The sequence below is a fragment of the Aulostomus chinensis genome, chromosome 1, assembly GCF_037954235.1.
Source record: "Aulostomus chinensis isolate RoL2024-O1b breed Wild chromosome 1, RoL_Achi_v1.0, whole genome shotgun sequence".
NCBI lineage: Eukaryota > Metazoa > Chordata > Actinopteri > Syngnathiformes > Aulostomidae > Aulostomus > Aulostomus chinensis.
The window spans coordinates 16,900,204-16,921,953 of NC_141320.1; the positions used below are offsets into that span (position 1 = coordinate 16,900,204).

Below are 21,750 nucleotides of genomic sequence, written 5' to 3' on the forward strand. Positions count from 1 at the left end.
TCACACACAACCCGGAAATGGCTTTTTACACCTAAAATCCCCTAAAATGCTCTCTGAGGGCCTCTGCAGCTCCACTTCCTGGCTGAATTCGGGGCCCAGCAGGTCCCTGCGGGACTCACCTGCTCTGTCCAGCCTGACTCGGGGCTTCACCACGGCATCGAGCAGCAACCTCTGCCGGCGGTTCTCCCGGTCGTACTCCGCCACGGTTTCCTCCAGCAGAGCCACGATCTGCTCCGCGGCCGCCGCCAGCCGCTCGGTGAGCAGCGCTCTCAGCACCGGGACTCCAGCCGCTGAGTCTCCTTCTCCCAGCTGCAGCAGGAAGTCTTCAGCGGCGGCGAGGATCCGCTCCTGGACCGACACCCGCAGCAGCTGCGCGGCGCACATGTTGAGGTTCTACCGGCGCCACTCAGCCTTCAGGAGACAAAGACCGAGGCCGGGGGTTCACGGACTTCTCCTTCTTTCCTTGTTGTGTTCAAAGCTTCCCGCGTCTTCGTCTCGTTCTGTGAAGCGCGTATTGATGACGTATGTGGTGACGTCCGAAGCCTCGCCAGCCAGCAGTGACCATGTGACTGATTCAGGACCTGCTTCTCCGGCTTGGCGTGAGATTCTAAATGTAAAGCAGTGAAACGCCGTGGTTTCCTCCCTCTGGTCCGCGCGTCTGTTGCAGCTTCGTTTCCATCACAGCTCTCTCAGCCCCATCAGCCATGTTGTTCATCATCGTGTTGGTTTTTGGAAATTGTACTAAAAGGACGGTTTGTTTGTTTGTTTGTTTTTTCTTTAAATGACCTGTGGCAGCACTTGGATGATGAAGTGCGGAGACTTGGAAGAAGTGGAACTCCAGCGAGTACATCAAGTACAGCGAGTACATCAAGTACAGCGAGTACATCAAGTACAGCGAGTACATCAAGTACAGCAAGTACAGCGATACTAGCAGATACTGGACGGACTCAAGATCCTCTGGTGCACTGAAGAGCCAGCAGACTGCCTGTCCCAGCCTCTTCCTGCTGGCCACAGACTTCCTGTGCAGGCCGTCATCATCAGGGCCATGTGAGCGTGTGTTCTCCACGGCAGGAGAAATCGCTTCAAGAAACCCAACAGACTTGATTTGAAAACGTTGGAAAAACTTCTTTTTTATTAAAAATTTGTAAAAACAAAGCGTCCTCATTCCCATCACTTTCACTGAGACTTTCACATCATGGTCCCATTGTTCAAAGACATGGAACGATCCAGTATGAACGCAAAGACTTCAATGATCTCATTGTGTTCACGGGTCATCAAATCAGTGTCAGTTCAGTCGGTCAAGCCTGCAGGGAAGTTTACAGTCCAGCAGGTGTCAGTATTCAGTGACAGTAACACAGTGTCATGGCGTCCACAGGCTTCATGACGCCTCATCCACCCTTCACCACTTCTCCTGTCTGTCCACCAGTCTCTTCACTTCTCTCTCTCTTTATCTCTGTCCCTCTCTTTCCTTCTGTATATCTGTCTTCCTCCATTCTCTGTCTTTGTCTCTGCCCCGCTCTCCTGCTCTCTTTCCCCCCATCCGGTCAAAGCAAACATCCCTTTCTACTGATCCTGGATCTGCTCCACGTTCCTGCCTGTTAAAAGGAAGGTTTTCATCACCACTGTTGCAGGATGTGCTGCTGGTGGAGAATTGTTGGGTGGAGGTTCATTGAAGGAGTTTGGTGCTGGACCTGCTCTACTAGTAAAGAGTCATGAGAGAACTTTGTTGTTTGGCGCAATACAAATAAAACTGACTTGACCAGTGTCATTTGTAGTCTTTTGTTAATTGCATGCCACATGAAATTATTGTTGGTCAGTTTTCTAGCGACTGTCTCACAGTGGCAAGACAAGAACACTTCTACTTTTGATGATGACAGTTTGTTCAACACTAAACTTCATCCAGTACCATGTTGTCAAACACTGGAACCTCCACAGCACCTGAACAGGGACTTGAACCCTGGACCCTCACATTAAAAGTCTGATGCTCTACCGTCTGAGCTCCTCAGGCTCTTTCTACAGCATTGAGACAGGAACAGAAACACCTGTGAAGGTCAAACTGATGCTTTCTTGACTTGTTCAGTCCTCCATGTTGAAGTCCACCAGGCTTTTGATTGGCTCTGATTCTCTGTGGCAAAATCCAACAAGAGGCTCCAAAAATGTCCTGAATGTCACAAGAATGCACAGGACAAGATGTTAGTTTCCTTCATGTCTGCAGTTCCTCCACTGGAAAGTAAAGTCAATGCTGCTCCTCTGCTGAAACCTGGGATCGGACCAGGGACCTTTAGATCTTCAGTCTAAGGCTCTCCCAACTGAGCTGGTTCAGTTCTGAGTGAGGGCCCTGCTTCTCTCATTTATAATCTCTTCCACTCTCACTGGACCTTAGAGAGGATTGGAGCTTCTGAAGTCCTGACACAAATCAAACCAGGGACTTTAAACTACACAGTGAAGGAGTTGGTCATCAAGGTTGATGGCAGCTTATTAAGTTCTAGCTTTGATCAAATATAAGAAATGTAAATGAATTCAACATTGATTGCATTTCCCTCCTTTCTTTGGTGCCCTCAGACTTTCTGAGAACTGTAGGAGGAACTGCTCTCTGTTCTGTGTTTGTTCTGCTCAATGGAGGAAGGAATGGAGCTCTAAGTTTTCCAGTTCCTACATCAGTGAATGGACTTTCTGTGCTGCAAGGAACCAAAGCTACTAAGGAGGATTACAGAGTTTGTCCTTGCAGGAGTCAGTGGCTTAATAGAGTCTAACAAAGGGTTGAACCTGAATGAGACAGTCACCCTTCAACATGGGGCCATGGCAGAGTGAACCAAGGACACTACAATGGGGGTGAGAGTGGAGCCATGATGGATTCACAGTTCATCACCTCCACCATCATGTGGACCACCTGATCACCTCTCCCTCAACCTCTAAATAACTCATTCCCTGACCGGGAATCGAACCCGGGCCGCAGCGGTGAAAGCGCCAAATCCTAGCCACTAGACCATCAGGGACCACACTGAGCTCTCCAACAACAGAGACTATAGACAATGACTCAAGAACACAGGACTCTGTGGTCTCAGTTTGAGATGCAGAGGGTCCACCAAGACCACCAGACACCTCAGCCCCCTAAAGACAGTCCACCCGCAGGATCAGCTTCTATCACACAGTGGTCCAGAACCATTATGAAGCCTGATCAGGAATGTGAGCAAAGCTCTTGGAACAGGCCTGCTGCCACCACAACTAAGATCCTTTAACTGTCAACATTGGTTTGTCTCATTGGAACATTTTCAAACCCTCGTTGCTCAGATTTTACATGAATTTGATCATGACTTTAGACACATGTTCTGTTTATTAATTAAATAATCATTCAGTTATGAATTTAGTGAGTCAACTCGACTTGGTCAATGATAAAAGTTAGTCTGGTTATTATTCAGTCACACACACACACACACACACACACACACACACACGCACACACACACAGCCTGTCTTCAGAAAGATCTGATATCTTTGATAAATCGCCAGCTGAATAGGATAAATGTTGCTCCGCTGTTTCAGAGTCAAATGAAGAGATTTCTGATGTTGCTGTTTGTGTCCTGCAGATGTGGAGCAGCTGCTGGTGATCAAAGAAGAGGTTCCCCCTGAGCTGCAGGACCCAGAGCCCCCCCACATTAAAGAGGAGTGGGAGGAGCTCTGGACCAGTGAGGAGGGAGGGCAGCTTCAAGGGCAGCAGGAGGCTGATATCACCACGTTCCCCTTCACTCTGGTCCCTGTGAAGAGTGAAGGGGACGAAGAGAAACCTCAGTTCCCACAGCTTCATCAGAGTCTAACTGAGGAGAACTTGAAAGAAGAGTCTCTGAGCAGCAGCCCAGTTCATCCTCTGAAAACAGAAGCTGATGAAGAAGAGAGTGGAGGACCAGAACCAGAACCAGCCAGCAAGGTAGATCCAGATCCACTTGTACAACCCCAGACTGAAGACCAGATGTCAGACTCTTCTGAAGCTGAGACTGAAGTCAGTGAGGATGATTGGGTCAGACCTGATAACACGGCCTCCTCTGAGCACAAGGAACCCTTTGGCTCAAGGAGGAATTTGCTTCAGAAACTGAGACCAGGACAGGAAGTGACTCATTGCAGCTCAAAAGAGCAAAAACTACAGACTGAAAGAGAATCAAAGATCATCGGGAATGTGAACTTTGGTCCTTCTGAATCTGAGACTGAAGTCAGTGAGGATGAGCGTCCCTTTAGGTGCTCAACATGCAGTAAAGGTTTTAGTTACAGAAGTAGTTTGGATACTCACATGAGAACACACACTGGGGAGAAACCATTCCCCTGCTCAGTTTGTGGCAAAAGATTCTCAAAGGGAAATCTGAAAAGACATATGAGAATACACACTGGGGAGAAACCATTCCCCTGCCCATTTTGTGGCAAAGAATTCTCAGAAAATGAACATATGAAAATGCACATGAGAACGCATTCTGGGGAGAAACCATTCCCCTGCTCATTTTGCGGAACAAGATTCAAAGGAAAGCAACATCTGAAAACACACATGAGAACGCATACTGGGGAGAAACCATTCTCCTGCCCGTTTTGTGGCAAAGGATTCCGAGTTAACGGGAATCTGGAATCACACATGAGCGTACACACTGGGGAGAAACCGTTCCTCTGCTCAATATGTGGCAAGAGTTTCTCAAAATGGAATCGAAAAAGACACGTGAGAATGCATGCTGGAGAGAAACCATTCTCCTGCATGGTTTGTGGCAAAAAAATTCTCAGTTAAGGAAAGTCTGAAATCCCACATGAGAATGCACAATGGGGAGTAATTGTTCCCCTCCCCAGTATGTGACTAGATTGTCAGATACAGTTGCCCAATAAATGTGAGTGTTCTGCTGTAAAGCAAGTGGTTTAAAGCTGGTGCAGTTCTACATTATGATGTAACAGATGGCATCACCCACATTGCAACAGACAAGTAAATACTGACTTGGTTACATGCAAAAACATGAAGATCCCTCACATTGTGTGAACACATTATCACAAGTGTTCTAAAAAGAACATTTCATTAGTATTAGTTAATGGGGAAAAAGCAAGGCTACTGCAAACAAGCGGCATGGCTCAGGGGTAGAGGTCGAGCAACCAAAGGTTCGATCCCCGACCCCGGTGACCATGTCCAAGTGTCCTTGAGCAAGATACTGAACCCATAATTGCTCCTGATGAGTAGGTTGGCGCCTTGCATGGCAGCCTCCACCATCATTGTGTGTGTGAATGGGTGAATGAGACGACTGTGTTAAGATTGTTAGTTAGATAGTTGCTGATGATGGATGCACTGTGTTAATAAATATATTTTTATTATAAGAGAGGAGTCGTAGTGTCTTTTGTGTACCAACTTGTGGTCACGTGTCTCAGCAATAGCAGTGCTCTGATCTCATCCTCCAACATCAGAGCTGTCCCTTGGTCGTTAATGTTACAGAATATTGACTGTTAGTAGATAAACTCTGTTAGAGACTGGTAACTGTTACAAGTTTGGTCGTTTTTTAGTTTCCCTGAACTCTTCAGGGTGGTGCCCCGTATAATTAATATTTAATATTAATTAGTTATTTATTAGAGCTGGTCAGAGACAAAGACAGATCATGAAGAAGGAGTGCTGTATTCTGCTAGCACATGCTAGTGACAGTCAGAGATCAGGAGTCTCAGCAGGGAAAGATTCATCTCTTATTTCAGAAGATAATTGGACGTTCACTGGTGGAATGTTTGAGGGTCAGAGGAGAAAAGAGGACAAGTGCACCTGTTGTGTGTGATGGGGCACCAGCATGGAGGAAGTTGTCATACATTTCCAGCTAAACAGCAAGAAACTTCAAGTAAAGAATTAAAATGATTTAATTCAGTGTTTAACTACCAGGCCTCTGTCATAAAACACCAGGAACAACTGACCACCTCACCATGACTTCACACTGATAACCAGGAGGTAACCTGGTAGTCAGAGCAGCGGTGCTCAGGTCTGTGGACTCAGAGGAGGGTTCTTCTTCTGGTCCTGGGTTTGAAGACATCAGCAGCCTTATTGGAGTCAACTGGGATGTTCCTCTCAATAGACAGCAGCATTAAATCAGAGAGCCTGTCTTCTCCATGGCTCCTCCTGAGCTGGTCCTGGATCAGCTTCAGTTTGGAGAGTCACCGGCAGTGCTGCATATACTGGGAGGAGCCTGTGGCTCTGGGTACACTGTGCCCATGTTGTTGACTTGAAGGCAGCTCAGCGTTACTGCACATTGTTGTTTTGGAGTGCTCAAGATGAGGAGAACACCTCAAGTTCAGGACATTTTCTTCCCAGAGTGATAAAAGCAGCCAACACCTCCAGCACAGAGTGGTTGGGAGAGACCTGCCACACCTCTCCAGAGACATGATGGCAGTGGTGGGATTTGAACCCACACCTCCTCAGAGACTGGAGCCTTAATCCAGCACCTTAGACCGCTCGGCCACACTACCTCACTGAGCCAGTCAGTGAGTTGGTCTGCTAAAGGCATGTTGAAGAGGAAGTAACAATGATAAAAAACGTATTCTGAAGGGGGACCCCTTCCATCCTGCGGTCACAGGAAGTGACGACAGCGCTACTAGAAGCAGGAAAGAAATGGTAAAAGGACTCAGTTTGTACAGAGCCTTTCTACCTCCTACCCCCCTTTGTTTGGTTGTTGTTGTTTAGTGACTGTGGATGAACACACAGGAGAAGTTGAGCATGAATCTGTGTTCCTGTTCACTTGAATACATGCAGGAGCAGCAGGTGGAAATACTACTGTTTATTTTTGTTCTGATTTCAGAACTGTTGACACAACGGTGTCAGATTAAAGCATCTCCACCTTCCAGATGCTGGTCTCCTTCTGGGGTCCTGACTGACCTCCATCTTGTGTTCTGGATCCACCTGAACCCAGCAGCTCCAGATCCCTTAACTCCTTACAGGGATAGAAAATGGCTGCTGGATGGAAGTCCCCCAACTGTGGCTGTTCTGAAACTCTTCTCCTCAGTCACTCCTGAGTTGACACTGAGATGGAAACTCTGAGTATCAGGTTCAGAACAGCTGATCTGAGTTGGTCCAATCAGCTGTGAGTGTGTTCACCTTGAGTGTCACACGTGCACAACCACGACAAAATGCCATCATCAATGGAGCCCCGACACCCTGAGTCACCATGACAACCACAAACAAAATAACGAGTTATTTCACTTCAATTCATTGAAACAAGACCTTCATATATTTATGATGACATCACCAATATGAGCCTTCCCAGTCTGTCAGGTGGTAGAATTCAGTCACCACCAATGACATCAGAGTCATAGTTCAGAGATCAAAGACAGACATTAAAGTCTCTCTGATAAAACAAAAATATAGTGTAGTACACTGGAAAAGAATAATGCAGTATGTTAAATATCATGTTTCCATGGAGGGGCAGTTTGACATTTTTATTCTTGGATGCATTTATATTTTAGAATCAGAAAGGCAGTTACAATGACATCATCAAGAAAAAACCTGGTGTTACAAAGGTGAGGTGAACAATTTTAACAGTCAATCCAAATTTTAGGCCTGAAGTTAGAAAATAATATTAGCTAGCTAGCAACATTAGCTAGTTAACTTTAGCTAGCTGGTGATATTTAGCACCACCAACTAGTTAAACAAGGTCAACAGCTGTTATGATGATGGTCACATGATTTAACCTTCCTCCTGTGTGACTTGTTGGAGGTTCTAAATGCATCAAAGAAGCACATCAACTTGTTGACTGCATCAAGGCTTTCTGACTTTGTCAGGAACCTCTAGTTCAACAAAATAAAACAGAAAATGTTTTTCACTGAATTATAAAATCATAAGGATTGGTTTAGACCCAGTTATCAAAATAAGATGATAAAGCAACAATCAGAGCCAAACCTGAAGTCAGAAGTGCACTGTCAGCAACACTGCCAGCAGCTCCTCTCCCAGTCATGGGAGCTTCAGGGACTCTCATCAGCCTCGTTCTCCCATCGACCTGCACAACAACACAACAAACAAAGACGGCAGGTCCAGTGTGGTCCTGATAAGACCACTGGACTGCAGGGTCCCAGTATCACTGGTGACAGTGGTTTTACCAGCTGGGACCTTGGACAAGAACTTCTCAGAGGAAACTCATCATGGTGGCTCAGTGAAGAAAACTAGACCTGAGCTGCCTGCTGGAACCTAGCAGGTGAAGGACAGAGCTCCACCTCTTTAGAGACACCACCACTGTGGGCTCATGTTGGCAAAAGAAGTGGGTCAGTTTTTGACACACACACACACACACACACACACACACACACACACACACACACACACACACACACACACATGCATGTTCTTACACACAGAGACTTTTCCTCTGTTTTTGTTTTTTACTGGTTTTGAACCAGTAACTGGTTTCTGTTGGTTTGGTTTGCTTGACTGGTTGTTGTTTGTTGACCTTCCAAATCCATATTTTGGGTTCTGGCTTGTTCTGCTTTTCATTTTGTGTTTGTATTAAAGTTCTGTTGATGAAAAAGAGACTTTTTTCTCTTTTTCTTGAAGTAAATATGAGGGTCTAAACTGACCCATAACACCATGGATGTTCCAATAGTTAATGATTTTAAAATGAATACTAAATCAAACCAGTCCATGTCAGAGATGTGTTCTAACACCCTCAGTAACGGTCAGGAAACACAACAACCTTTGGTTTATTTCTAGGATTTTCTTGAGGTTCTTTTTACCATTTTTTTTAACTGAAATTGAAGATTTAGTGACTAAAAAAAGGTCCAGAGGCCCACAACTAAATATTCAAACCAATATTTCCATGGATAAGGAAGCCTAACAAGGTCACCAAGAGATGGAAACAACTTGGAGGATAGAAAATTGTTTTAGTGTATTTGACAGCTGATTGAAGACGTGGGTCAAAACTTACCGTTACCATAGAGATGGGAACAGGAAGCTGACACAAGAGGAAGGTTCCAGCTCTGAAAAAGGAGTTTGATCAAAATCTTGAACTGCCAGTAGAAATATCCTTTTGTATGTTGACCTTTGTTGACAGAAGTCACTTTAGCTTGGCAGTGACAAGAATGGCTGCTAGCTTGACAAAGAACTGCACAAACCAGGTTCAAGCTGGACTTTGGACCCTGGTATCTGCAACGACTCCATCAACTCCTAATCTAGCAGCTCTGCTGGGTCCAACTATTTTACAGAACATTTGACAGACCTGTGGAGCAGTGAGGACACACATGAGTTGATCACATGATCCACTGAAGCACCATTTTACCTGCCACTGAGGTCACCAACATGAGCTGGAGTTGGGAATCTTGAACTGAACCTGGTATCACAGCGACACCTGCAGCTGAAAAATGGAACAGCAACACTGAACCCAAGTACAGGATTGCAGGGAGACTTTTTGAAGAACAAGGAGGGCGTGGCTTCAAGCTGGATTCTCAGAGACTATTTCCCAAACCTCTACATTGGCATCTACACTGTCATCCAGTCACGTGACTGAAGTCATCCAGTCACGTGACTGAAGTCATCCAGTCATGTGACTGAAGTCATCCATTCATGTCAGTGATGTCACTTGGCAGGACTGTCACTGCCGTCTCATTCTAGAAAAGAATCCAGACTCCACCTGTGGCTCCATGATAACTGATGGACCTCTGGTTGGAGGCTGGACGATGATGTTTGGACTGGAAGGAAAACTCCTTGTCCAAATTCCATTGTGTTCAAGTTTAAAGTCCCACAATAAGAAGTAGCTGAATCTGACAGGTGGAGGTTTGGAACTACAAGATGGTGATGTTTCCTTGACTTGATGCTCTGACTATCAGGGTAGATGACAGCTTCTTCTGCTGCTGCATCTGAGTGGCTATGATTGGAGGTTTTACCCTCCAAGGTTGTTTGGTTCCAGGGGAAATTTTAGAATTCCAGTCCCCAACCTTGGCTGTTCTGAAACTCTTCTCCTGAATCACTCCTGAGCTGCAGCAAGAACAAATACCAGTGCCAACCAGATCAACTTAATGGCTGCTAACAGCCTCAGACACTTGATTTCCATCAATCTGGAGCCAAGAAGGCCCTCACCTGTGGTTCTCCTCCAGGAGGGTCCAGGTTCTGCCATTGGGGCTCCTGGTGCCACTGCCAGAGAGCCTCAGCTGAACACTGCAACATTTCAACAGGAGATTGACATTCCTTCAAATGTCCTGACATCTGATTCCAATGGTTCTGTTCCATATTTATATTTTAAAATCAATCACACAATGAAAGCTGCCTCAGCAGGTTTAAGAGAGAGAACAAGCTAAGAGATCTGAAACCAGTAAAATATGCTTTTCTGTGTGCAAACTAGTGAGGGGCATGGAAGGATATTTTACCACCAATACAGAACCCAGACTTTAGTCATGTGATGAGATGGAGACTCTGATTATGAAGTTAATGGACAAAATGTGACTTGAAAGAAAACACATTAAAAAATACTAACTAAACTAAATAAATGAATAAAGAAGCAGCACAAATAACGTTTTCTTCTGCACAAATTTACTGGAATTAGACTGCATTTTTGTTAATGAGTAGATGAAAGAGTGTCACATATATATTATATACATGTGATACATGAACATGGCTTTGGACAAAAGCTCAGTGAAACTGTAGGATTGTAGAATTATTTAAATGTGTCAAGTGGACTGTTTCAGGTTTCTAGAAGACGCTTCAGCTCTCATCCAAGAGGTGTCTTCAGTTTTCTTCACTGATGGGAGGATTTTTGCTCTAAGGGGGCGGGACCTTCTCCAGAGGTGATTGACACATGCAAGCTCTGGGTGTCAGAGTTGTTTTGGTCAGGATGTGAAAGGGAAGTTGAGTCAGCTGGTATCTGTGTCAGTTAAAAGCCTCACAGTAATTCCATAATCTAGGAGAAGAAAGTCTCCTACGACGGGATTCGAACCCACGCGTGAAGCGCACAATGGATCAGCAGTCCATCACCTTAACGACTCGGCCACCTCGTCTCCTGACCACCATGATGTGCTGCTTTCTCTGAGCCTTTGAAACAGCTGAACTCTTTGGAGCCCATTTGTCAGAAATGGACCCAGCAGGAGCCACTGAACACAACTCTGACATCATCAGGCTTCTTCCCAGCAGCTTGGTGCTCCAGAAGGAAGAATCCAGACCATCGCTACATCATCAGAGTGAACACCAGCTGATGTTGACCAGTTTAACAAGCCTTTGACTGCTAAATGACATCCAAGCTCAGATTCTCTTGTCCTGGTAGAACAAGTCAATGTTGAAGAAGATGAGAGCACCAGTCTCTTTCATCAAGGAAACAAGCCTCCTGTCACTGTCCTATGCAGTTTCTTTAAAAAAAAAAGTGAGACAACCTCAAGATTTTCTGTTTCCTCTTGTAGGATTTTGCCACAGAGAATCAGAGACAATCAAAAGCTTGTTGGACTTTAACGTTGGAGGACTGAACAAGTCATGACATCATCAGTTTTACCTTCACAGGTGCTCCATTTACTTTACTTTCAATTTTACAGAGGTAGAACCTGAAATCAAAGCTGTCTGTCCAAAGAAGTGAAAGCTTCCCAGGTTGTGATGTTCTTGTCTACAGACTCTGTCTTGTATGGAGCTTCAGTCTTTAATGAAAAGACTCCTCCATTAATAACATCACTGTGCCTCTGCAGTGAATCAGTCACTCCATCCATTTTCTATACCACTGATTTGTTAAAGGTTATGGGGGGGGGGGTGACATTTGGTGAGAGCAGGGTTCACCCTGAACAGGTCACCAGTCCTCAGGTCCACTGAACAGGTCCCCCATGTGGGATGATGGCGTTGAAGCAGAGGAGAAGTCCAGGAAGAAAAGGCGGACATAGGAGTTCCTGCTCTCCAGATGGGTGAGGGCTGCGTGGACCACTAGTGAAATGGCGTCATCAGTGGAGCGGTGTTGCCTGTAGGCGTACTGGTGGGGGTCCACAGAGACGTCGATGGAGAGCTCTATGTGGGCCTTGACCAGCCTCTCAAAGTACTTCATGACTACTGGGGTGAGTGCAATGGGTCGGTAGTCATTTAGGCCTGTCACTGTGGAGCACTTGGGGACAGGGACAATAGTGGCAGTCTTTAGGCAGGTGGGGACAGATGACAGCGCCAGTAAGGTGTTGAAGATGTCCGCCAGCACCTCGGACAGCTGTTGTGCTCAGTCCTCACCCTGGGATGTTGTCAGGGCCTGCAGCTTTGCGAGGGTTGATTCCCTGAAAGGTCTTCCTCACGTCTGCTGTGGTCACACTGAGGGGCGTGTCGTCAGGTGGTGGTGTGAGTCTGGTGCTGGGGGGGGGGGGTGTCAGGGTCCTCGAAGCAGAGAAGAAACTCATTGAATGAGTGAGGCGCTGGACCTGCTCTACTTGTGAAGTGTCATGAGATAACATTTGTTGTGATTTGGCGCTGTACAAATAAAACTTACGACTTAAATGGAAACTGTCTGGGGGGGGTGTAGCCTCCATCGGGGATGTGTTTGATGTCTGAATTCTGTCTTTGATGTCTGAATTCTGTTCATTGATCTCCTGCTTCAGTCTTTGATCTCTGACTGATCCTAAACTCATCAAAGGATCACATCACCTTCACAATCTGTAAAGAACCTGGGCGTCATTTTTGACTCTGAGCTGAATTTCATTCCACATGTCAAGAACATAACTAAGAGAGGTTTTTATCATCTTAAGAACAGAGCCAGAGTCGCCCGTTCCTCTCAGGCCAACACGGAGGTGCTGATGCATGCTTTTATTTCCAGTCCTTCAGATTCTTGTAGTGCCCTGCTGCTCTCTGGTCTCCCCAAAACAACCATCTATAATCTACAATGACTCCAGAATTCTGCAGCACGTGTGCTGACGAGGACCAGAGGGCGGGAGCTCATTACACCAGTTTTAATGTCGCTGCATCGGCTCCCCGTGTGTTTCAGGATCGATTTTAAGGTTCTTTTAGTAGTTTTTAAGTGTCTTAATGGTCTTGGCCCACCTTATTTATCTGAACTGCTTTTATCATATCAACCATCGCGGACCCTGAGGTCCTCTGGCACCGGCCTTTTAGTCGTTCCAAGAGTCAGAACTAAAACCCACGGGGAGGCTGCATCCAGCCATTATGGCCCAAAGTTCTGGAACAGCCTGCCAGAGAACATCAGGACCGCAGAGACTGTTGATGTTTTCAAAAGGAGGCTCAAGACTCCCCTTTTTAGCTTAGCTTTTAACTGACTTAGTCTCTCTTAGCCTTTAATTTTATCACGATATCTTATTGTTACTTTTGTCTTTTAATTATTTTATTCTACTTTTTTATTAGCTCTTAAAACTTTTAGATTTTATATATATTTTATGTCATTCTGATATTTTAATATCATTGTAATTTCTGTTCTTTCCTATTCTACCTTCTTTGAGTCTTTTAGTTTTTAGCTCCAGTGTTTCCTGGTGGGGGCCCTCCACACTGGGAGGTGTGTCTGGTCCGCCCACAGGGGCGTCGTCCTTGGGATCGTCCAGGCCCGGAGAGCTGGGGGGCTCTGCATTATATGTGGAGTGTACCCGTCTGTCCGGGTCGGGGGGTCTGGGTGGCGGCGCTCCCTGTGGTTGTTGGCTGTGGCACCTCCTGGTGAGGATGGCCCCCCATAGGTGGTCTTTCCTCACTAGGATTTTCAGTGCCCTGCCATGTTCCTACTGACAGTCAGTGTGTGGTTGTGTGTGTGTGTGTGTGTGGGAGGGGGGGGGTGGTGTGTGCATGTATGAGGTCATGTGGGTTGGGAAGGCCGGGTTCTTAACATGTATTTATTGTATTGTTTTATATTTTATTGAATGTTGCCTGTTTTCTCTCAGTTCTGTGAAGCACTTTGTGTTGCAGTCTCTGGATGAAAAGTGCTGTACAAATATAAATAAAGTAAACTAAAGCAGACGGACGACTCGAGAATGAGAGAGGAAAGAGTAAACAAAGCAGACTCTTTTGAGGTTTTCTCCTTGGTCCCTTCATTTTTTGAGAAGACACTGGACTCAACTGCTGTCCATGATTCTGGATTTTGTTGATTGCGTTGTGAACGAGGATTTGGCCAGGTTTTGTAGGCGGGATCACTGGTGTGCAAACACACCTGACGCTGTGGAGAAAAGATGGCGAGCCACCCACAGGAGAGAGAGAGTCGGAGTGGAAAATGGCGCTGCAAACCTCACCCACCCAGGTGACACTGACCCTGACGGTGGGATTGTGGTAGGACAGAACTGACAGGTTTCACAGAGACACCTTGAATTTCTTTTGGACTGATAACGGACTGAACGAAAAGACTGGTGCTGAAAGGGAGAGACTCTGATTATTGATTTGTGAGATTGAGTTGTAAATTGAAATACTTTGGCACTGAGTTTTATTTTTATAACTTTGTTTTGTTCACGTTTCCTGATTGTGTGCCAAATCGGTGTTACATGAGTGGGTTGTTGAAAGGGAGTTCAAGCTTGGATAGAGCCGGTGAAACAACCCAACAGGAAGAGGGAACGTAGAACTAAAACTCATCAATAGGCTGAACCAAGATCAAATGAGAACCTAGACTGAGGAAACTCAAATAGACACCGTGAAGTAAACAAACAATCATAGAAATCCAGCCACCAAATTAAACCTCAACTCAAATAAGTCGGGTTAACTTCAAATAAGACTCAAAAGAGGTCAATAACCTGATTCTCCTGAGGTTTGGTTTCTGTCTGTTGGTTGGAGGGAGACTCCTTTATTGAATGTGTGTGGATGTAAAGGGTTTGGAACCAATAGTTTTTGTTTTTCTGACATTTTCTGTCTATAAAGAAGTCGGCAGTTTTATTCACTGACTAGTCTGTGGTCTGTTATTCTTACATTAGATCAACCACTCACATGAGCCTAAAATCTCTGGTCCTCCACCTGAAGTGAGACACATGGGAACTTTGACCCTCATCAACCATGCAGGGAGGAGTTCTCAGAGTTTGATTGTGCTGATGAATCATCAGAACTCTCCATCACGCCGTGACGAGGACATCTCAGTGTCAAATCTGTCATTTCCTGCTGCCAGTAGGTGGCGCTGTGGTCACTACTGACCTATAGATGTGTTCAGACTGGGATGTTGATCAAACCTGGAAGTTTCAAACAGATCTGACAGGTGGAGAGGATTCAGAAGAGTTGAAGCTTCATTTTAGTTGGAGCCTGAAAATGAGGTGAGACTGAGGGCTCCCAGGAGTTGCAGGTAGGTGCTGCCCCCTAGTGACTCAATGGAGAACAACATGTAATGACATGAACGTTCTCCATTTTTCCAGTTCTTGACTTCATTCATCCTCCAACTTCTTCAAGCTGGAAGAGAGTGAGATCATTTAAAGTAGAGAGTCAATAATCAGCATCTCATCACTCATTTGTTCTCTGGTGGTGACCTCACGACTCAGCAGTGTGACATCACACATTTCGCTGATGTCATCCTCAAGTGTGTCACTCAGTTCATGCAGCCTTCATTGTTTTATTTTATTATTTCCTTTCACTTTGATCTTCACAAAGACAAAGTGCGTCTGATGGAGGCACCGCTGACAGAGTGGAATGTTTCCATGTTGCCATGACAACGTGAGGCCCCTCACCTCCTCTGTTCCTTCTGCCGGTCGGCGTCAGAAGAGCAAGATGGCTGCTTCTCCATCTGGGTGGATGAGCAGCTCCTCCCATCTCAGGCAGACGCTCCCTGGCTGCATGTCAGCAGCTCCTCAAAGCTCCTTCTGGTTTCTTTGCTCTCCTGATGCTGCGCTGGTGGATTTGTCCACCTCTCATTCTCCAGGGTTCTCAGCCTCATGTTCTCCCCCTCCTGTTCCAGCTCCTCCAAGTTTCCAGTGGAAGTTTGGCTTTTGTTTGCTACTTTGTCTTTTCTCCTCTGTTGGTGCTTTGAATTCCTTTGTTGTTCTTTGTCTTTTCATCATTCAAGCCTCCTTTTGTTGAACGCTCCTCTCCCCCGTCTGTATTTGGGTCCTGTTCTCCTCCACTTTGGCCAAGAAGGCGGCCCAACAAGAGTCACCAGTGATGTCACAGCTCCTGGGTGCCCCGCCCCTTCATCTCGTGCAGGTCGTGTGATGTCACTGAATCCCACTCAGACCAAACCAGTCAGAGATCAGTGTGTTTGTGTCAGTGATGTCATCGCTGCTGACATCACAGCCCTCCATCCAGACACGCCAGACTGAGGTGGAGGAGGTGATGTTGGGGTTTTCAAGGTCTTCGTCATGAGTGGGAGGGGCTGAGCTGGTGAATGATCAGCTGACCAGGTCTGGGCTCAGTTCAGATGTTGAGCCACTGCTGACTGCCATTTGCCTGAGGAAGACCCAACGTTCCCCTCAAGAAATGGAGGGCAGTTTTTAGTGCAGCGTTCATTCTGGTTGGAGTTTTCCTTTCCTTTGCCCTGCACCTCTCTGGTGGGGAGGTGCTCCCTGTTGACAAGGACTCAGTGGAGAAGACTGGACCAGGACCTTCACTGGTTCAAGGAGCACCGAGGCAAAGGGAGGCCCAGACCAGCAGCCAGGGTGACCAGTTTGAAAAGCTGCTCCTCTTCCATGCTGACTTGTTGGTGTCTCCTCTTTTATTCCTGAGTGATTTTAATCTCAGCTCTCTGAACCTGAATGGAGCAGAACCAGGAAATCATTGCAGGAAATCATGGAGGAGAAATGAATGAATGAGACTTCCAGTCAAACTGAGACAAACGTCCAGGTTTGGTCATCAAAGATATCTGACATTCATCAGTAGACTGACAAAGATGCTCATTATTATTGCAGCAGATGAAACTAGAGAATAAAGAGGGTCTCACTTTGGAAAAAAATATTGCAGTATATTTTTGTTTTATCAGAGAGGCTTTAATGTCTGTCTTTGATGTCTAAACTCTGACTCTGATGTCATTGGTGGTGACTGAATTCTACCCCCTGACAGACTGAAGGCTCATATTGGCGATGCAGGCAGGTGCTGCCCCCTAGTGACCCAATGGAGAACGACATGTAATGACATGAAGATTCTACATTTTTCCACTTGTGAGATAAAAATACCTCACAGCAAGAAGGTTCCAGGTTCCAGTCCCGGCTGGAGCACAGGATCTTTCTGTGTGGAGTCTCCATGTTCTCCTGTTCCTGCGTGGGTTCTCTCTGGTTCTCCAGCTTCCTCCCACAGTCCAAAGACATCAAGAGGGGACGAGGCTGATTGATACTCTAAATTGACTGTAGGTGTGACTGTGAGAGTGAATGGTTGTCTGTCTCTATGTGTTGGTCCTGTGATGGACTGGTGACCTGTCCAGGGTGAACCCCGCCTCTCGCCTGTAGAATCTGGGATAGGCTCCAGCCCCATGACCCTTAACAGGAATAAGAGGAAGACAATGGATGGATGGATGTTGGAAACTACTGCAATACAGTGTATAAATATTTTAGTTCCATACATGGGAACCTGGTTCTTCTGCCCTTTAACATCCTCCAATAGGAATGGACCGTCTATGACAAAGTATCAATAAATCTATCAAGGAGGAAGAAGAATTCTGATCAAAGAACTGAAGTCAATCTGGAGATCAGTTGATCTCTGGAAGGAGGAGGAGGAGGCATCCCGTGCTTTTATCTCTCTGTTCATGTTTCCTGCTGTGTGTGTGTGTGTGTGTGTGTGTGTGTGTGTGTGTGTGTGTGTGTGTGTGTGTGTGTGTGTGTCCCAGCTGCAGCAGTCAGTTCAGGTTCCTTCAGTGTGACTGAGGGAGGTTTCTGTCCGATGGTTTCACCCAGTGTGAACACAGCCTGACTGCTGATGCTGTGCCGACTCTGACAGTGGTTCAGTTTTTCTCAGTGGCTTTGTTGCTGCTCTCACATCAGAATGAAAGTTCTCTCAACTCTGAGTTCAGCCTCCACAACATGGAGTCACTTGTTTCTCCTTCCTTTGATCAAATAGCGAACGCTTTTGGACGAGGAGGGAGGAAACCACGGCGTTTCACTGCTTTACATTTAGAATCTCACGCCAAGCCGGAGAAGCAGGGCCTGAATCAGTCACGTGGTCACTGCCGGCTGAAGAGGCTTCGGACGTCACCATATACGTCATCAATACGCGCTTCACAAAACGAGAAGAAGAAGCGGGAAGCTTTGAACACAACGAGGAAAGAAGGAGAAGTCCGTGAACCCCCGGCCTCGGTCTTTGTCTCCTGAAGGCTGAGTGGCGCCGGTAGAACATCAACATGTGCGCCGCGCAGCTGCTGCGGGTGTCGGTCCAGGAGCGGATCCTCGCCGCCGCTGAAGACTTCCTGCTGCAGCTGGGAGAAGGAGACTCAGCGGCTGGAGTACCGGTGCTGAGAGCGCTGCTCACCGAGCGGCTGGCGGCGGCCGCGGAGCAGATCGTGGCTCTGCTGGAGGAAACCGTGGCGGAGTACGAGCGGTAGAACCGCCGGCAGAGGTTGCTGCTCGATGCCGTGGTGAAGCCCCGAGTCAGGCTGGACAGAGCAGGTGAGTCCCCGCAGGGACCTGCTGCATTGTTCCCAACATAAAGGGAGGTTTTAGTAGCTCAGAAACAAAGTCCAGGAATTCTAGCTGGAGCTTCATCAGACCAAGTGGTCCAGACCAGCTGGAAAAACCCCTGAGACAAAGTCAAAGAGCAGGCAGCACAATGTTGGTGGGACTCAGGCAGCACACACACACACACACACACACACACACACACACACACACACACACACACACACACGTGTCAGCAGTCTCTCTGTCTCCTGCAGCAAGTCACATGATATCCAAATGAGTCCCGTCAGAATTCTCTAAAGTTACAGCAGCTTCAGTGGACAAACTACAAAGGTAGAACTCCTGCAGACACCAGTGAAGCTCTGTTGATCATTTTAATGCAGTTTCAGTCCAGATCCAGAGACCAGATCCAACTTTGCTCAGCTCCAACCCAGACTGTCACTGTCAGGATTGTTGTGTCAGAAAGAGGTGGAGGAGAGGAATCAGTGATGGAGACTCAGGGATCGATGGAGAACCTCTTGATTCACAGCAGCCCTGCTAACAACACAGTCAGAGATGTCTTCCAACGAGACAGAACACAGCTTTATACTGAAGACAGGCTGTGTGTGTGTGTGTGTGTGTGTGTGTGTGTGTGTGTGTGTGTGTGTGTGTGTGTGTGTGTGTGTGTGTGTGTGTGTGTGTGTTTGGCTTGATGATCTACCAGGAAGGGATGGTCATTCCCAGATTGTTCTTATCTTGGATCCTGGCTGACTTGGCTGTTTGGGTGTGCAGGGACGTGCTGGGCCCCTAATTCAGTCCAGGAAGTTCAACTCCTGAGGCCCTCAGCCGCGCGCCAGCGAGAGCATTTTAGGAGACTTGAGGTGTGAGTCACTGTCAGTGGTCAATGTTAAGAACACTCCCATTGACAGGCATCAAAAGCATGTTACCATTGAACTGAACCAAGACAAGATCAAGCTGAGGGGACATTCACACTGTGTTGCTAACTCCTGCTAACTGAGTCGTGTGTGACAGGCTGGCCCAGCATGCTGTGCATGTTTGTGTCCTTGTGTCGTTCTTCTGGAGGCTGCTACGGTGCTACCTTGTTAAAAGATGATCCTGTAGACTGGAAATTATAACAGCCCATTAAAAACAACCTTTTTTTCTCCACTGCCCGGTTGGCCTGGGCTGGACCGGCCATTAGGGAATCATTCCACTTCTCCCAGTGGCCAGCACCTCCCTGGCTGTGAGTGTAGGTGGACTGACATGTTTAGCATCGGTACAGGTTCCCTCTGGTTCTAGGGACTGAACTCTCATTCTCCTACAGGGTCTCATTCTAGAAATGAACATTCTGACTAGCAGATGTGATCATGAATGGACCAAAACCATTCAGCAGAGGGGACCTATGACCTTTGACCTGGGTGACACAACGTTGATCCAAGCATCTGAAGCCAGTGTTTCTGTTCCCAGTTTGCTGACTGGTCGTCAGTAGCAGGACGTCTCTTTTCATTGAGTTGAGTTCTGTTTCTGTCTGTTGCTCCGCTGTTTCAGAGTCAAATGAAGAGATTTCTGATGTTGCTGTTTGTGTCCTGCAGATGTGGAGCAGCTGCTGGTGATTAAAGAAGAGGTTCCCCCTGAGCTGCAGGACCCAGAGCCCCCCCACATTAAAGAGGAGTGGGAGGAGCTCAGGATCAGTGAGGAGGGAGGGCAGCTTCAAGGGCAGGAGGAGGCTGATATCACCACGTTCCCCTTCACTCTGGTCCCTGTGAAGAGTGAAGGGGACGAAGAGAAACCTCAGTTCCCACAGCTTCACCAGAGTCTAACTGAGGAGAACTTGAAAGAAGAGTCTCTGAGCAGCAGCCCAGTTCATCCTCTGAAAACAGAAGCTGATGGAGAAGAGAGTGGAGAACCAGAACCAGAACCAGCCAGCAAGGTAGATCCAGATGCACTTGTACAACCCCAGACTGAAGACCAGATGTCAGACTCTTCTGAAGCTGAGCCTGAAGTCAGTGAGGATGAGTGTCCCTTTAGGTGCTCAACATGCAGTAAAGGTTTTCGAAACAGAAGGCGTTTGGATGTACACATGAGAACACACACTGGGGAGAAACTGTTCCCATGCTCAGTTTGTGGAGGAAGGTTTTCAGAAGAGGGATATCTGAAAAGACACAGGAGAACATACACAGGGGAGAAACCATTCCCCTGCTCAGTTTGTGGCACAAGATTTTCAGAAAAGGGGCATCTGAAAAGACACATGAGAACGCACACTGGGGAGAAACCATTCCCATGCTCAGTTTGTGGCACAAGATTCTCAGTTAAGGAACATCTAGAATCACACATGAGAATGCACACAGGGGAAAAAACATATCCCTGCTCAGTTTGTGGCACAAGATTTTCAGAAAGGGGGCATCTGAAAAGACACATGAGAACACACACTGGGGAGAAACCATATCCCTGTTCAGTTTGTGGCAAAAGATTCTCAGTTAAGGGAGATCTGAAAACACACATGAGAACACACACTGGGGAGAAACCATTTCCCTGCTCAGTTTGTGGCGGAAGGTTTTCAGAAAAGGGATATCTGAATAGACACATGAGAACACACACTGGGGAGAAACCATTTCCCTGCTCTATTTGTGGCATAAGATTTTCAGAAAAGGGGCATCTGAAAAGACACATGAGAACTCACACTGGGGAGAAACCATATCCCTGCTCACTTTGTGGCAAAAGATTCTCAGTTCAGGGAGATCTGAAAACACATGAGAACTCATACTGGGGAGAAACCATTTCCCTGCTCAGTTTGTGGTAAAAGATTCTCAGAAAAGGGACATCTGAAAAGACACATGAGAACGCACACTGGGAAGAAACCACCTTTGCAAGACGTGGCTTTGAAGCGTGACAAGAGTGGGAGACGCAGGTTGACGGCCAAAAAATGAATTTATTTCATGAAAAAACACAACGATGAACCAAAATTGAACTCAGACAACAATGTGATGTGATCGTCAGTACAGTTGGTGGTGTGGGTTCATGTGTGCATGTGTGTAAGGGAGGTGGAAAGAAGAGATGTTGTCTGCTGAAAATCAAAGTGACAATGGATGAGGAGGAAGAGAGGCTCCCGGCCAGCAAGGCGGGTTCTGTATGTAGAGAGCACCGGGCCCAGGAGCTTCAACTAGGAGGAACGAACAGCCCCCCACCCTCCAGATACCTGCTGCAACACAAGGAACAGCATGAAAGGCACCAGCCACGGGACCTTTATACCCCCCCCCCCCCCACACACACACACACACCCTCAAGAAAGGGGTCCAGAAGCAAGTCACAGCACCAAAGTACCTGAAATGCATTTTTTTTAAAAGCCGAAAT

The 21,750-nt window shown here is 46.8% G+C and overlaps 1 protein-coding gene, 1 non-coding gene and 1 pseudogene across 2 annotated transcripts in view; 2 read left to right on the forward strand and 1 right to left on the reverse strand.

Moving 5' to 3' along the window:
* The window catches only part of LOC147270577 (uncharacterized), a 41,786-nt gene extending 37,024 nt beyond the window's left edge, over positions 1-4,762 (forward strand). The window contains exon 2 of the mRNA XM_086205257.1: positions 4,199-4,762. Within this exon, the coding sequence (XP_086061383.1) occupies positions 4,199-4,762 (564 nt within the window). The remainder of the gene's footprint in view (positions 1-4,198) is intronic.
* Positions 2,925-2,996, reverse strand: trnae-uuc (transfer RNA glutamic acid (anticodon UUC)). The gene has a single exon. It is a non-coding gene; the product is annotated as a tRNA-Glu (tRNA).
* A 327-nt stretch (positions 4,763-5,089) lies between the features above and the next one.
* LOC147270581 (uncharacterized) lies at positions 5,090-21,326 on the forward strand (annotated as a pseudogene).
* The last annotated feature ends 424 nt before the right edge of the window (positions 21,327-21,750 follow it).